We start from the raw sequence: 18,303 nt of genomic DNA, 5'->3' as shown, positions 1-18,303 counted from the left end.
TTATGCCTGATAGGTGTACACAGTATATCATTTTTTTTTAAATACTATGTCAAAACCAACATTTAACAATAATGTATTTTGCATATTCCAGTGCATGTGTGTGTGCATTTATTTGTGAGATGTGTGTGTTTATGCAGAGATTGCACAAGCAGTGGTGAGTGAGAGTGTGAATATACACGTGTGTGTTTGGCGACCATCTGTTGAGGGTAGTGTGGGTGGGGGGTTGCTGTTCCTGGCAGGTGAATGCAAAGCCACTTTGAATACCAATGAGCCTCTGCCTCCTGTTCTTTCCTCCTCTCTTCTTTCTTTATATCTCTCTCTTTGAAAAACACACACTTGCACTGACCACAGAAGTTATACGATACTTATTTCTAAGTCTTTTTGAATGTAACATGAATAAATTACAGTGGTGTGTAGAAGATTTTAAAAGTCCCTTGTGTGGGTTTGGGTTTTTTGTTTTGTTATTTTTTTGTTTTGTTAAGTTAATATTTCATCTCTATTCAATGTTAAATGCCATTTGTATGTTAAAGGCGTATGCAACACCATTGACCTTAATCAGGGTAGATGCCATATGTAATTTATGTCCTTTCAATAGGTCATAATGTGTTTAACTTTGTTGTTAGTCATTTAGCTGGCACAACACTGAAAATGTTTATGTCCTGGTGACACAAAACACAAAACATGTACTTAAATAAACATTAAACTAAGCAACATTAAAATAAGATACATTATAATTTTCAGAAACAGTAACTACAATTTTCTATTTTAATACATATATATATATATATATATATATATATATATATATATATATATATATATATATATATATATATATATATATATATATATATATATGTGATAGCAAAGGATCAGTGTCACAAGATCATTTAGAAACTATTCTAATATGCTGATTTTGTGCAAAAAAATATCAATGTTGAAAACAGTTGTGCTGCTTAATATATAAAAAAAAAAAATCAGGATTCTTGATGAACAGAAAGTTCAAAAGAACAGCATTTAAGGAATATAATTATACCATTATAAATTAATATAACATTATAAATGTCTTTACTGTCATGTTGATCAATGTATTGCATCCCTGCTGTGCTGAATAAAAGTATAATTTCTCTTTCTCTCTCTTTCTATAATATAATAACTATATAATATCTATAATATTGTAATTATTTAAGATGAGGCAGAGGCACTAACCAGTCACATTATAAATGCAATATGTTACCTGTCCTGGGTCATACACCATCAGTCGATTCTGATACTGAGCTGTGTTGGTGACACCACCTGCAGCAGAAGAAGCCGTCATTATATGTTAAATCTTGGGCCTAGAACCTTTGTGAGAGTCTTACATGCTTTGGGAGATTCCTGATATATGCAGAATAGTGTGGTAAACGTGAAGGAATTTATTATTACCTGAGACCCAGAGCAGCCCATCAGCCACGCATCCTGCATGACAGGACAGCGAACGGTCGAAAGGTTGCACGTAGGTCCACTTGTTCCTCTTGGGGCAGTAGCGCTCCACACTGGGCAGAACCTGCCTCAGTTCATTCCTCCCCCCGACAGCATAGAGATACTGTCCCAGAGCTCCCAGCACAAAGTGCTCCCTGCACGCCTTCATCGGTGCAATATCAGTCCAGCGGTTCACCCTCGGATCGTACCGGCACGCCGTCCTCACCGCACACGTCCTTCCAGTGGCGTGTTCCACCTCCCCTCCAGCCACGAACAGGAAGTTGCCCATGACAGCCACACAGTGGTGACTTCGTCCAGCAGGCATGGGTGCTAATTCACTCCAGTTCGAACCCCCAGAGACACGCGTGTGCTCCTGCGCGGCGGGGTTGAAAAACCGCAACTCCCGCACGCGGCTGACCTCCCGTTTGCGCCCGCCGATAATATATAAAGTTAGTGACTGAAAGCGTGGCGTGGTGCGGGCCGTCTGACGTAAAGGCTGTGCAAATACAGACCGGTGGTAGTCCAACGCCTCCTCCACCAGGGCGGCGACGGTGCTGCTGGAGTTGAGGAAGGGGTGGCTGCTGGCCACACGGTGCAGGGCGGAGACCTCCATCAGGCCGTAGCGCACGTGTTGCAGCAGTTCTTCCATGTACTGGTATCTGCAGTCGTGCTCCAGCCAACGCACCAATAACTACAGCAGGGCAGAGTGGCTCATCAGTATTCAGCACCGATTCGGGATCAGGAGATCACACTGCTCATATTACAGGCTGCAGCTCACACCATCCACACAATACTGTCTGTCTACGCAGGGCCAACGCTTTGTATCATTGCATGCTAATGCTTAAGATATTGTGTCTCTATACAGTGATGAGAAGACAACCGCAGATGAGATGGTGGGGTGGGATCTGTGAGCACGCACACACGCATAGTCATGAGGTGTGCGTGTGAAGCATACGCACATACACACTCCGGCACAGCCAAGGGAGTTAGACAAAGGGGAGTTAATTGAACTTGAGAGCAATCTAGACTGTTTAGCTGCAGAGGCATGCGAGTACGGCGGAGATGGCTGGAGATAAGCAATGCCACTCTCGTGAAAACAAAGTGGCTTTTAACACAATCAGCCCTGAGACAGAGAACTTATTATAGCATCCCGAGATCATGGGCCACCACCTCTAGACGTTCCGCGGCTGTCTCATACACACAAATGGCAAATTTAAATGCTTGTAATATATTTTTTCTTGAAGTATTTCATCTGTGAAGTGGTTCCATTTCATTGTACATACACAAAATGATTTCCAATGCACTAATTTGAGGAAGGTACGTTGTGTTATTTATATGCTATTAGCAGCACTGAATTGCAGAGATAATGATTACTGTTAAACAGGTTTCCCAAACACTCCCCCCCTTTTGCCATTGGTTGTTCTAACAGATAATCCTGCCCCCAAACTCGCAGCATTGGTTGAGATGATTTTGCTCCGTCAGATGCTCAAATAGAGCAAAGTCACTTTTAGAGACCTTTAAACTACTTATGGCGTAATTGTTTACTCATATTAAAATTATGTTAAATACCAATAAGGCTATAATTATTATTTTTATGTCATTGCTGATAAAAGATAATTGACTATATTATCTAATAAAATATAAATATATAAAAAAACACAGTAGAAATAAAATAAAATTGTTGAAATGCTCCAGGTGAATTAAGTAATTTTTCAAATGATATATATTTTAAAAAAAAGATAACTTTTTTTACTCTAATTAAAATGTCTATTTTATATGTGCCTACATGTTATGGCTGATAAGCAATACATTTCTGATAAAAATTCATATTGTAGTGTCTAAAAAACGGATTAAATGCTACAAGTGAATTTTGGCATCACAACATTATAATGTGCAGTATGAAAAATGGATATTCATGTATTATTATGGATTACAGATTATTCAATTGTTAATGTTTGAAACATTGATTAACTTCAAGTGGGCGTTACATGACAATTGAGCATGGTCAATTAAAGATCTATCAGCCAATATCCAAAATTGACCAATTCCAATAAATGAAAAGGTCTGTAATATTGACCAATAACCTTTATGGTACCTATATAGTGTGCATTCCTAAATAATTCCACATTTAAGCTTTAAGTGTACAGAGATTTCAGCAAAACCCTCCATTTCTCCTTGGCGTCATTAATCATGTAAAGCTCTATTGAGGTTCTGTTTCGCCTTCTTCCTTTCTCTGATTTTTAGTTGTTGTTTTTTTTCAACCCTCCTCCTTTTCACAGCCAGCAGAAGAGAAGAAGAAAGAGAATGAGTGAGAGTGGAAAATGGGAGCGGGAGGGAGAGAGAGAGAGAAAGAGTGAGGTGTGAGCGAGGCAGCGTCTGTTGACTGTGAAGGTCACACTGGATCAGAGAACTTCCTCGGGGCAGAAAATAAATGAACTCCCCCACCCACTCCCGCACGGAGAAAGACAGACAGAGAGTGAGTGCGAGAGAAGAAAAAAAGAACAAAAAAAAAAAACAAAGAGGAAGAAAATGTGATTTCCAGAGCGTGAGACTCAGAGACGATGCATGACGATGATTGACAGCCAAACTATATCGAGGGTAGTATTGGCGGGCGCACGTTCGGACTGGTGGACGGCAGCACCAGCCCCTGTGCCCATCACGCTTCCGTCTGATGCCCAAATTAACCTTCTCTGCAAAGTGAAGGAGGCCCAAAGCAGCCTAATCAGGGCCTGATTATGGCAGCAGCGACTGGTTAAAGGGTCAGGGTAATTGTGCCATCAGAGGCCTGATTGTTTTCAATCAGTAGGGCGGCCGGAGTGACAGCTGGGGGATTGAGGCGCTGATGGAGCCGCGGTGGGCCTAATCAGAGAGAGGCTGGTTGGGGGAAGGGGTGGTGGGGGGGGATTGGCGCCTGATTGGTGCAAATGAATAGTCACACCACAAGCCCCCGACTACAGCCTCCGCCCGTGTGTACGTACACATGCACACGCTCACATTGTCCGTACACCTTTTTTTCTCACTCTTACACCACAAATTAAACAGGCGGAGTTGTGAGAATATGACCTTAAGCATTCAGATTTACTTAATCATGCTTTGTGTTTGGCAGTGTTATAGAGATTGTCATGGGGTCTAAAAGTCTGAGATGTTCTTTTCTGATTCAGTACAACATTTTTCATAACCACATTATTGCAGAATTATTTGAATGTGAAGTTGAACTAAAAATGTACATTAATTACAAAGTCTTTTGCTTTAATGACAGCAGCACTTGAGCTGCATGAGCAAACTTGATGATCACATTGTCCAACATGACTCCAAAGATGTTCCAAAAAGCATTTTGAGCTTGACATACATCTGAACAAATAGGCTCACATTAGTGAGCTAGAAATGATATAGAAACATACATATTTAATAACTGTTTTTTTGTTGTAAAGTTTTCAGAATGTTAAACCCCATGCTAATATTTTGCATTAAAGCAACCTAAGCAGTTCAGAGATGTTTTGAAGAGTTAAAGTCTGTGAATTTGCGGCCCACACACCTGCCATATCTCCTCCTCACTGAGAGAGGTGAGGCGGTCGCTTTTTAGCACTTCCCTGAGGAGCCGATAAGGTAGGAGCAGCACTTCCTCTTGTCTGCTCTTCTGCAGCTCAGAGAGGTGATCCACCAGAAAGCCCACCACTGCTTCCTCCAGGGCCGGCAAGTGGAAGAGGTCTGCCAGCCTGTACAGGTCCAGGTAGTTAAAACTGTTCAGCTCCTACAGGCATAGATATAAATACAGACAGATTCACAGTCAGGGGGGATGTTTTATTCATGTATGAAAACTAGTTTTACTAGCATTACAGTCTAAAATAAAATCTTACATGCCTTGAAACATACAAGCACACCAACGCATACAATAATAGATACCCCCATGAATGCATTTAATATTATGATAATAAAAAAATAAAAAAAAGTTATGATGAATGATTATTGGGAGCTCAAGAGAGTTGAATCTCATGAAAGTCCAAAATATCAAAAAAAGTAAAAGAAGGAACAACGGAGACATAACTCTAGTCAGGATGCTCCACATAGGCAGGATAAAGAAAGATGCTTCACACAGAGACTGACTGCCATCTACTGGTTCAATTGAATAACAAGCACATTTTAAAGGCAGTGATGAACTATGAACAGGTTCAGGTGGAATCTACAGATATTTTTCACATTTCCCAGGCTAAATTATGGAATAAATCTATGGAATTCTGCAGAAAGACGGCAAAATTGGGCAATAAAGAGGTCGTCATATAGAGTCGTATAGACTACCACTATGATAATGTTATGGTTATTTGTGTCATTTTGAATCTTAAAAGCTCCACTACTATGCATTCATTGGAATCAAATTGAAAAGAGCATGTAAAACTGTGGAAGAAAGAAACTCAAATCAATGAAGGGTGAATCAATGATGACAGACTTTTTTCAGAAATACTCCAATAAAAATGAGCAGTAAGAAGCATGAAATGAGTAGAAAATTTACAAAAGTATTACTGATTATTACACAGTAGTGTTATGTGTAGTACTTGCTGAAAACACAAAATAAGTTTTCCCAAAACTTTGCATGTAATCAAGGCAGAAATAACCCGTACACACACCTGAATGAGATAGTGGGAACAGAGGCTGAGCAGTTCCAGCAGCTGAAGGTGGCTTCCAGCAGACAGGACATCTTGTATCACTCCTGGCTCCAGCATAATCTACAGACAAAGGACCTGGGTAAGACTATTGTAAGAAACCACAACCTTGCTTCCCTAATCCCATGTTCAAATCAGGGGTCTTCAACCTTTTTCAGGCCAAGGATCCCTTAATGAAGAAAGAGTCGGAGCAGGGACCCTGTGTTAAAACGTGTATAAAACTGTTGCATAAACCTGCTTTATAAAAGACACATACACAAAGCACATACAAGTACACAGACAACTGGCTCTTTTACCTGTAAGAATAGTGTGCATTATGATTTCGCCCATTCATTTATACATTTAATGTTTTTGAAAATAGTCCCTTATGCTCACCAAGGCTGCATTTATTTGATCAAAAATATCATAAAAACATGAATACTGTGAAATATTATTACAATTTGAAATAACTGAATTTTCAGCATCATTACTCCAGTCTTCAGTGTCTCATGAGCCTTCAGAAATAATACAATGATTTGGTGCTCAAGAAGCATTTATTGTTATCAATGCTGTAAAAAGTGCTGCTTAATATTTTTGATCAATAGAAAGTTCAAAAGAACAGTATTTATTTGAAATATAAATATTTTTAACATTATAAATGTATTTACTGTCACTTACTGATTGATTTAATGAATCCTTGCTGAATTTTTATTTTATTTATTAAATCTTACAGAACCCAAACTTTCGAACAGTTATGTATATAATATTGGACCATCTCTATCCCTTACAATATTTCTCTTAGCAGTACTAGAATGCAAAAGTTGTTTAGCAACAGACAACCAATCAAACTAAATATTTGACATGATAAACTGCGACGGCAAACACATTAACTGGAGTAAAGTAGACATTGTTTAATTTGTTTTTGCTTTTGTTAAGAACATGCAACTAAGAACATAAACTCAGGGTTTACCAATATATAGTGTGAAATCTTCAAACTAACATGAAATAAAATAACCTAGGATTATTTTTAACCAGATTTAGAATTTTAAGTGTGTGAGCCCATTCGTGAAGCTCCAGAATAAATATGATTATTCACAAGTATCTCACTTATCTGCTACGTATGATTCCTAATGGGGTCTTTCCAGAATCTAGAGACCTGTCTTTGCTTGAGGCACTGCAAATTGTGTTTGTTTTGCATGTTCTGGCTGTATGTTACTGTGTGGGCTATGCTGAATTTACCTGGCCTGTGTAGGCGAAGTCCAGTGCGTGCTTCAATCCGACGCTAGTCACACCCTGGAGAGTTACCTCATCTGCCTCACTCTCCACCATACACAGACTGAACATGGCCTGAAGATACACACACACACACACACACACACAAACTAATAAGCAGGATGCACCACAGAACTAGATATAGCATCCTGTAAATAGCTGTTAAAGCAAAATGTCAATAAACTGTTCATTCAAGTCTAAAGAGTTTCAAACTGAGAATGAAAGTGAGTCCATGGCCATCAATCAGTGCATACTGTACTTTCACACACACAGAATAAAGAGATCCAAGAGGCCAGTGCTGTCCCGCTGTGTTCTCTGGCAGACTACACTAATCAAAACATTGATTCCTGTCACAGAGCGAGTGTAGGATGGTCATTGATCAAAGCCCATGGAGAAGAGGAAGTCAAAGGACATTGGATCATCATTACACCTACCAAACTCCACTGATCAAACCTAACTGCTCCTAATGATGAACTTCCAGTGTGAAATAAAAAAAAATCTGTAATCTATCTATCTATATATCTATATATATCTAAAGCTATCTCTCTCTCTACCTATTTCTAATATATATATATATACACACACTTTATTGCCAAAAGGACGCCTGCCTTTACATGCACATTAACTTTAATGACATCCCATTTTTAATCCGTAGGGTTTAATATGGAGTTGGCCCACCCTTTGCAGCTATAACAGCTTCAACTCTTCTGGGAAGGCTTTCCACAAGGTTTAGGAGTGTGTTTATGGGAATTTTTGACCATTCTTCTAGAAGCACATTTGTGAGGTCCGGGACTGATTTTGGACGAGAAGGCCTGGCTCGCAGTCTCCGCTCTAATTCATCCCAAAGGTGTTCTATCGGGTTGAAGTCAGGACTGTGCAGGCCAGTCAAGTTCTTCCACACCAAACTCGCTCATCCATGTCTTTATGGACCTTGCTTTGTGCACTGGTGTCCTTGTTAGTCAAAGAAAAGCCAGGCCCAGAAAACGCGAGATCTCAGAATATGTCGACGATTGACGTCATAGGACGCAGAAGAACCACCTCAAGCCCAGCCACCGACTCGTGGAGCTAAATGGGTCGCGCTACCAAGCAGCTCACGTGCGTAAGACATTGCGTTTGTTCGCTTCATTTCACCGCAGAATCGATTGTAAACAAGATAGAGGTCGAAACTGGATTTGCAGATATATTGAGATTAAAACACAATGCTGTGCCCTCTATATTGGATCCGACAGGAACGGTGCAACACACTTATGTGAGTAAAATATGTTTTTTATATGTGTTAGTATTACATTGTTACAGATCGTTTGATATCTATTGATTACATACCTTAGCACGCTGTCACAGGCTGGAGAAGGTGTTATTGGTTCATTCGTGATCAGATTCGGACTTGTAAAGCCAGCTTGCAAAGCCCAAAGTCCCGGGGCTATGTGTTTTTCAGGCGGGCTACAGTGAAATAACATTCCTTTCTTGTGTGCGCGTGTGTGTGTGTGTACGGTTCGCGGTTATATCCACTGATGATTGGGCGAAATGATACAGAAATAACATTTCAATCAATCGCAGGTGGATGAGAGATTAATCATTGTGTTTGTTTGATAAAGATATTTTGCGAGTCCTGTGAACAATTCCCCAGACGCTTTCAAAACAATTCCTCACGTGTACTGTCAGGGGAGCGGAAACTCATTAAATATGCAAATCTTATCCAATCCTAGCCGTGGGCATTTACTTCCAAGTCTTCAGTGCCACACACCCATCAAAACCGACCGTTTTTCAGAGAGCCTCAAAACCAAGGCAGAAAATAGCCTGTTACTTATTAATTATGATGTTTCTGAATGTAAAAGTCACACAAACATCATAAGTTGACCTCAGACAACAGTATAAAAAATTTAAAAAAGCCAGTTCATGACACCTTTAAGAGTTCCTTTCACTGGAACTAATGAGCCGAGCCAAGCCCAGCCCCTGAAAAACAACCCCACAACATAAACGGCCCCTCCACCAAACTTTACACTTGGCACAATGCAGTCAGGCAAGTACCGTTCTCCTGGCAACCGCCAAACCCAGATTCGTCCATTGGATTGCCAGATAGAGAAGCGTGATTCGTCACTCCAGAGAACACGTTGCCACTGCTCTAGAGTCCAGTGGTGGTGTGCTTTACACCACAGCATCCGACGCTTTGCATTGCACTTGGTGATGTAAGGCTTGGATGCAGCTGCTCAGCCATGGAAACCCATTCCATGAAGCTCTCTACTCACTGTTCTTGAGCTAATATGAAGGCCACATGAAGTTTGGAGGTCTGTAGCTATTGACTCTGCAGAAAGTTGGCGACTTCTGCGCACTGTTTGCCTCAGCATGCGCTGATGACCCCGCTCTGTGATTTTACGTGGCCTACCACTTCGTGGCTGAGTTGCTGTTGTTCCCAATTGCTTCCACTTTGTTATAATAACACTAATATTTGATCGTGGAAGTAGTGAGGAAATTTCACGAATGGACTTATTGCACAGATGGCAACCTATCACGGCATCACGCATCACTGAGCTCCTGAGAGCGACCCATTCTTCCAAAAATGTTTGTAGAAGCAGTCTGCATGCCTAGGTGCTTGAATTTATACACCTGTGGCCATGAAAGTGATTGGAACACCTGAATTCAATGATTTGGAGGGGTGTCCCAATACTTTTGGCAATACAGATTCACAGTCTGGTTCTGGATTGAAATGTCTTTTGAAAGAATCAATAGATATTAATGCAGGTCTTAGCTCCATCTGAAGCTGCCGTGTGCTTAAAATAGATGTAAAGTGTTTATCATCTTTTATCTTTGTAACCTCACCTAGTAGTTCCCCCAGTAGTATGTCACATTTAAAGTGCCTGGTAAAGTCTACCATGTTTTTCTATTTTCTATTTTAAGAGCTGCACGTTTTTTTAATGACTGACTGCGGCTCACATTCAGACTTTCAAAAGGACTCATTAGAGATAAGGGTTGTTGGTTTGTCGACAGCTACTCAGAGATCTCCTTACTAGGACACCGCTGCCCATAAGCAAGACTTAAGGGTTTTTTTGGAAGGGGATTGTGGGTAATAAGGATGACCAGTCCTGTGTCACATGTCTGGCTGGATGACTTCTGACATTGGAAAAGCAATGCAGGCTGGTCAGACAGCAGCTTTGTGACACATGCTTTTTGAGCCATAAAAAAATTAATAATTATTCAATGCCTCACATCAGTGTTTCCGGCATAGCTGGACCGTGAATCTTCAGCACCATGCAAAATAAAATCATATTTCACATGAGGTGTCATTGCGAGTTTTATGCCTGTTTTGAATGCAATAGAAACCACAAAATTAATGGCAGGAAGTATCCTACTATTGCCTTCATGGACTGCAGACAAAAACAATATAGTTACAGCACTACTAGTGTAATACACGAACAAATGACTCTTATGAGTCAGCTCTTTTTAATGAATATAAAACATATGATGCAAACAGTGTAGTCTGATTCCCGTACAAATCAGCTTTTATGCGCTGTTGATTTTTTAACAAATAAAAAGATGAACAGTTTGAGTCATTATACAGTTTGAATCATTATATTCCGTAAATGAAGCAAGCTTGTGTAAAAATCATTACTCGTGATTGTTGCTGATGTTATTACTTTTTAAAGATACACACTGCTACACACTTATATTTACAGCATGCAAGTATAATTTGTGTTTACTCAGAGAACTTTGCTATACGAACTTCTCTGGTCAACTGTGTAATGTCATTATTACAGTGTTTGTCTTTAATGGCAGTGCCACAGGTGCAGATTACACCTTTCGCATTTATTCATTAGTGCCACTGAGGTGTTCGAAAGGGTGCAATATCCTTTAATTTCTCAGGCACATCGGGCCTAAAAATAGAACAAGACAGGCGACACTGAGTAAACTGGTGTGATTTTTAAATTTTTACATTTTCTAAAGAAAATGGCCTGGTGTTTAACTGTACAAATCTCATTGACACAATTCTACATAGTTCTGGATGGTTGCCACAGTGTTTCTAATAGTTGCTATGGTTCTGAGAGGTTTTCCTGAAATTCTATGGTTCCATCTTCTGGATGGTTGGAAGGTCATTGCTTTCTGGACCAAGTCAAAATAGCCCACCTTTCTATGATACTGTATTTATGTGTATAGATATGACTTGCGTCCCCTCTTTCCCTCTATCCATCTAAGGGATTTTTACCCACTTATTGTGTTTCAGATGATGAATAATACGCCTCTCTTCAACAAGCCCTAAAATTGGGATTAATTTTCAAAACACAACTCATTTTGCTATTCCCAATAGAGCATGAGACACATGCTCAGGCACATGCGTACACCCCTCTCTATTTAAACCTATTCAACCATTCCACCTAATAGAAATCAGGAATAATACAAAACTTGCAGACATACTATGTCAAAGGGTAGCTGTCAAACAGAGCCAACAGCTTGCTTTGATTTGTTTACACAGTAACTATAATGACTAAAGCTTTGGATCAGTCCATGTTTTACATAAGCTACGACTAGCCTTAGCCCATTTGATAACAACAGCAGGAGGTGTCCTCATCAGAAACCAAGGGCTAAAATCAAAAACAGAGGGATAATATCTTATCATTCCAGCCCAACAGAGGTGGAGAGCTTCCCAGGAGACATATAGAGATAAATATACCTGCCCTATTTAATTCTGTTCTTTGGACTGTGCACATAATCTTTCCCTCTGTTGCAGGGCTGGATGTATTTCTTCTTTGTAATCTTTTGAACAAACCAAAATCAAATCTCACTGATACGGTTTCCAGGCCGCTGCCGATTTTTCATTTCCCGTCTGTTGCTCTCTTGTCTCCTGTGTGAACTGTACATATTTGCATCAGGATTGTGCAGCTAAGTCATTTACTCACTTTTCCAAACCTGTATGACTTCTGTGGAACACAAAAGGAGATATTCAAACGTGTGTTTACGCTGCTCTTTTCCATATAAAGAAAGACAACGATGCTGCACAGCTCTCTTAATTTCACAATGATTTCAAACCTGGCATAAAACATTTTGATACACCATTTGTATATAAACATTTATTTTAGAGCTTGGCAGCACTCCTCCCCATTTACTTTTATTTTATGGAAAAGAACAGCATGAACATTGTGCCTAACATCTCCCCTTCAGTTCCAAGAAAGCATGGATATCTATGGAAGCTCTGTTCCTCCTTTGGTAAAGCATAATTATGAAATAAAAAATAATTATGAAATACTTGTAACATAAGTCAAACTTTTTCACAGGGCGGCTTTTTGTCATAATTACGTTTTTGTCAATGTCTTAGTATGCCATAATTTTGACTTTTTATGATTATGATTTACCAAAGCATGATTTCAAGATTTGTGGGAGAACTGTTTCTTTAATAGATGCCAGAATAAGTGGCATAGAATAGCATAGAAATAGCATAGAAACCTAAAGCAACTTGTGTGGCAAACTGATCATGTTTCTGGGGTAGCGAGATGGAACCTGCAGAGAGTACAAACTCACCCGGAAGTAATCGCTGCAGGCTGCCAGGACCGCCTTGTGAGCGTGGAACTTCTGTTCCCCGGCGACCAGGGTGACATCGCAGAGCAGTCCGTCCTTGCGCTGCTGATTAAGGGCAGAGAGGACAGAGTCCTGGTGGGATTTGGATTGACACAGCCTCTGTCCTGTCAGCATGTCCTGAGAGCTGAGACACAAGAACAACACTGCGAGACAAGCCCGTGCTTGGACTCTGTGAACATCTCATCATGGAAACCTGTGCCCAGAAACAATGAAGTGTGGATGTGTCTTTCTCCCTGCTGTCCACTATAGGTCTATCAATATGTCTATTCAGTATGTGAGATGTCATTGATTCTCACTGCTCCCATGGCCCTGAATAGCTCTTTTCAGGACAACACATTCAGATTTAGCTCCCATTCTGTTTGTACACTGAAAAAAAAATTTTGAACAGAAAAGTACTTCAAAAAATGTTATAGTTAAATACCTGTTAAATAATTCACTTTACATTATCACATTAAAAATATGATTAATAAAATACCACATGTAATTTTACTGTAAAGATTTAAAGATAAAAGATAAAAAGATGTACTATTATTAATTTATTGAAGATATTTGTTATATCTTATTTTTATTTTTCAAATACTTCAATACAATATATATATTTCATCTAGTATATCTAATTTATTTCAATAATTGTATAAAACAACATTTAAATTTCTATTATATTAATACAATTTTTAACAAGGCAATATATGCACTTTTACAACAAAATTACATTTTCAAATAGTAAAAAGTATGAACCTCCTTTGAATTTATATGCATATGGATTTTACCAAAAGTCCCTGCATGAACCATCACATTTGTTGATATTTTATTTCACACTTTTTTTGTTAGTTATTCACATTGGCATGCTAAAAGCTACATTTTACATTATTTCATTCAAGATAATTATTATAGAGTGATGCATTACCCTGGTGTGGGTGACACTGTGCTCTGTCAGTGGGGGGTACTGATGAAGTCATCATGTGACTGTCCATTATAATTGTTTTGTTTTAACTATATTTTGCAGTAACAAACAGGTTAATAATAATCTTAGTACATTATTTTAATCTTATATGTACAGACAAAAATTGGACAATATTGTCACCAAAATGCCACTGGCATCATCATTGTATATTGTTTGTATTTTTGCAGTAAATTTTACAAAAATCTTTTACAGTATTAGTTTACACAGAGTGGTACAGCCTTCCGGGAGATAAAAGCTTCGGACGACCTCAGATATCCTCCAGAGCTCTTTAAATAACGCTGACCATGTCACAACACCTCCCATCAAATCCAGCAGCGTCTACATCAAATTAAAACTCACAAAAAAGACGTGAGGACATGGTCATCTCTTAAGGTAGATTGAGGTGTGCAGAATGTACCTGGGAGGAGGCTCAGAAGGCATGCTCCTGGAGGAAAGAGGAGGAGGAGGAGGGGGAGGAGGAAGGAGTGCTCCCTGTTGATACTACAAAACACCAGACAGGCCCGACTGAGCATGTGCAGCACTCTATAGAGAGAGAACAGAAACAGCAAAGAAGGAGAGTGAATAAGGACACAGCCTGCATATCTGAGAAGCCTATGACAGCCTGAATATCTGAGCATCTCGATGGAGCTACTGAGATGAAGAGCTTTTTAAAGATTGAAATGATTTGCCTTTGCAAAACAGAGTGAAATATCCCTTGAGAAATACATCTCATGTATGCTACATGCTATAAGCTTTCTAGGTTGTAAGTGAAGTCTGACATTAATTTCATGACAATTAAGCACCTTTCCTCCCCCAATTCTTATACTGTACTACAAAAAAACATTGTGGTAGCATTTGTTGTACTAGCTTTATGCTGATTTAATTTTTTAACATATAAAATAAAATAAATAATAAAAATTAACTAAATTATATTAAATTAAAATCATTGTGTCATCAGATTTGTATTACTATCTTACAATAAACACTATTTTACAATAAAATAATCTAATAAGAATTGAGAATAGTGAAAATTGCACACAAACATCCATACAAATTAAATTATTATTTTAGGGTTATATGTGCTTGGCTGCCATAAAAATAACAGTATGATGGCAAAAAAAAAAAAAAAATCTTAAAGGAATAGTTCACCCAAAAGTAAAAAATTCTGTCATCATTTACTCACACTCATGTCGTTCCATACCAGTAAGATTTTCATTCATCTTGAGAACACAAATGAATATATTTTAATGAAATCGGAGAGATTTCTCTTCCTCCATTGACCATCTATGCAACTACCACTTTGACGCTTTAAAAAAAATCATAAAGAGATTGTAACACTAATCCATGAGTGGTTTAGTCCAAATTTTTAATAGGATTTATAAGATGAACAGATTGAATTTAGGCATTTAATATTCACATACAAACATTCATCAACTCGCACATCAGTTATGATAAACCAAAGCTCAAGCATGTTTGCTTAAAGGATTAGTTCACAACTTTTGCTGATAATTTACTCACCCCCATGTCATCCAAGATGTCCATGTCTTTCTTTCTGCAGTCGAAAAGAAATTAAGGTTTTTGATGAAAACATTCCAGGATTTTTCTCCATATAATGGACGATGAATAAGGGTCTTATTTAGTGAAACGACCGGTCATTTAAAAAAAAAAAAACAAAGGTTTAAGTTTTATAACTTAAAGGGCCACTTCAGCGCTGGGAAGATGAATGTGTAATTAAACTGGGTCATTTATGTAGTAGAAATGTGAAATAATTTTTGAATTTGGTGCCTTCTAGACTGAGAAAAGACAGAAAATGTATTTTTGTCTCATGTGGATGAAAGACAACAACTCCCAGATTGCACTTGCTTCGTTGCACTACAAGGCCACTCCCTACACCGCCCCCAGCGTCGTTTTGATCTTCATAATAATACAATAATTTTGTTCAGTTAGAGAATAAACACTACAATTAAAAACTGAACGTGTCTTTTCCATAAAGTGTGAGTGAGCCGAACGAAAGTCACAGGACAAACACAGCAGGAGTCCGATTTCATTCAGCACGAGAGGGAAGTATGAGGTAAGCGCAGCTGTCATTCTCAGCACGTGTCCAGTCTGGCGCGTTTTCTGAACGCATACGGAAGCTAAACTTTCATAGGAATTCATTGAAAAGTCGAAACACTCACTTTGCTCTGCACCGCTCCGTTATGAATGGCCGAGGTCGAGCCGCGAGCGCATTCACCAGCTGACTCAATGACTGATTCTAATGGCGGGATTGAAATGGTCCAGTCGTGGCAGCATTGAGATTCTTCCTCTGTTGGCAATGGTTGGCATTTGCAACATGTGCCCAACCACGTCTCGTTAGATCTTCGTCTACTCGATGCTTGAGAGGTGTGTGTCGCCGTAGCAGTCTCTTCCATTTGCCTAATTTCTTCCTCTGTGTATTCCGGTTCAAAAAGATCCGGTTCCGACATCGTTGTTTTACCTTTTAACTCCCTTTTTTTGTAAACAGCGTTTGACTTAGTATGTGCACGTTCAACTTGTAAACATTGACTCTGTACTTCCGCCTACGTCAAACGTGACCTTTTCAACGTAATTGCGTATTACCTGATGTCACAAACGCGCATCACAGAACAGAGCAAGGCGAGCATTTGCGCTTTTAAAACATAAACTTTTTTTATTTTATTTTTAAATGACCGATCGTTTCCCTAGATAAGACCCTTATTCATCGTCTGGTATCGTTTAAAGCCCTTTGAAGCTACACTGAAACTGTCATTTGGACCTTGAACCGTTTGGGGCCCATTGAAGTCCATTATAAGCAGAAAAATCCTGGAATGTTTTCATCAAAAACCTTAATTTCTTTTCGACTGCAGAAAGAAAGACATGGACATCTTGGATGACATGGGGGTGAGTAAATTATCAGCAAAAGTTTATTTAAAAGTGAACTAATACTTTAATGTGTGAGAACCAATGAGGTTCATTCTCTTGTCTTATGCAGCACGTTTGAGCTTTCGCAAAAGGTTTGTTCTGGCGTGTCAAGCAAGTTCGGTTGAGCCAATCTGTTTATGTTCACTGATTAATGTTTATGAATAAAATCCTAAATTAAATCAGTTCATCATACAAAGCAATCGTCTCTTCCTAAAATTTAGACTAAAATACATATTAATTTGGGTTTCAGAAGACGAACGAAAGTCTTACAGGTTTAAAACAACATGATGGTGAGTAAATGGTGACAGAATTTTCATTTTTGGGTGAACTAATCCTTTACTGGATCTAAATACAAGCATAATTTTCTGTATGAAAAGCAGAATAAAAATATAAATAATAAAAATATGAAATATGTTTTAAAGAGATTCATCATGCAGTAGAATTCATCCAAAGAAAACAAAATAGAATATAAAAAAACCACCACTCACCCTATTGATGCACAATGTGTTTGGATACAAAACAGCTACAAGCAAAGTTCATTCTGATCCAAAATCAGTCTGTGCAGCTCCTGTCATAGAGCCTTGTGTGATGTGTGGTATCAAGCCAGAGAGTAGGTGATCAGATGCAGGACTTATTGGAGCCTAACGGCCCATCGTGTCTGAGCCATCCCAGCAGATATTGATCTGATTACAAAATGACCTTCAGCCAGCAGACTGTAGTCCATGGACGATGGAGGAGAAAAGAAAAGAGCAATAAAACTCATGCCCATGATACAGTAGTACAGACAACAGATATTTGAATAGCTTTGGGCTGTCACTCAAATGGTCCCATCCATCATTCTAGCCTGTCACTGACCTACTTAACCAGAGTCCACCCTTAATCCATCAAACTAAATGACAGTTTAAGGTACCGTCTCGTTAAAATCAACTTGTAGGTTATATTACTAAAATAATAACATGTAGGCAGATGATATATTGTCTATTATTAATATTATTTGACACGTTTATTGCGTCACGAACCCAAAGAAAAGCTGTCACTAAATGCAGATTAGAGTGCTTCCACAATCACTTATAAACCTCAACTGTCAAAGGTCTCCTAGCAACAGGGTAGAACCAAGAATATTTGGGCAACAATAAATGTAATCCTCACTGAAGACCCGCCCAACTGCAACCTCATGACATTCAGCTGTGAACTGTCTCGGTACATCCCTTCAGCATCCATCTGTAAACACTGTCTGAACGTTTCTGTATGTTAGACATGTCGTAAATATACAAACATTCACGGCTAAAAAACGCACGTACACAGTGTACCTTCGCGTCCAGTGTCTTCTTCTCTCGGTCAGACTGATTTTATCCGACGTCGGGTCACTTATCAACTTTGACTGACCCAAACAAAATATCTGCATCGACCCCAGGAGAAAACTGGTGCAACTCGCTATATCTATGCCCGATGCGTCTAAGCTACTGTGAACGCTAGAGTCTTAATCAGTCCCCGCCTCTTGCGGTC

The 18,303-nt window shown here is 39.0% G+C and overlaps 1 protein-coding gene across 10 annotated transcripts in view; it reads right to left on the bottom strand.

Moving 5' to 3' along the window:
* Nucleotides 1-18,303, bottom strand: part of klhl32 (kelch-like family member 32) — a 22,664-nt gene extending 4,361 nt beyond the window's left edge. For 2 of the 10 annotated variants that reach the window (XR_013818037.1, XR_013818038.1), the window contains exons 1-9: nt 18,099-18,271; nt 17,286-17,510; nt 14,297-14,421; nt 12,879-13,059; nt 7,338-7,445; nt 6,084-6,182; nt 4,997-5,212; nt 1,426-2,152; nt 1,238-1,296 (exon numbers count right to left, since the gene is read on the bottom strand). Coding sequence is in view for 8 of the 10 variants with exons in the window: in XM_079836910.1 (XP_079693036.1) it covers nt 1,238-1,296; nt 1,426-2,152; nt 4,997-5,212; nt 6,084-6,182; nt 7,338-7,445; nt 12,879-13,059; nt 14,297-14,319 (1,413 nt within the window). In the remaining 2 variants the exon portion in view is untranslated. Of the gene's footprint in view, nt 1-1,237; nt 1,297-1,425; nt 2,153-4,996; nt 5,213-6,083; nt 6,183-7,337; nt 7,446-12,878; nt 13,302-13,842; nt 14,422-17,285; nt 17,511-17,946 lie in introns of all 10 variants that reach the window. The other 8 variants (XM_079836910.1, XM_079836907.1, XM_079836906.1 and 5 more) reach the window with 8 other exon arrangements.

The sequence above is a fragment of the Gobio gobio genome (assembly GCF_949357685.1).
Source record: "Gobio gobio genome assembly, chromosome: 15".
NCBI classification, from domain to species: domain Eukaryota; kingdom Metazoa; phylum Chordata; class Actinopteri; order Cypriniformes; family Gobionidae; genus Gobio; species Gobio gobio.
This window is presented reverse-complemented; position numbering and strand designations above follow the sequence as displayed.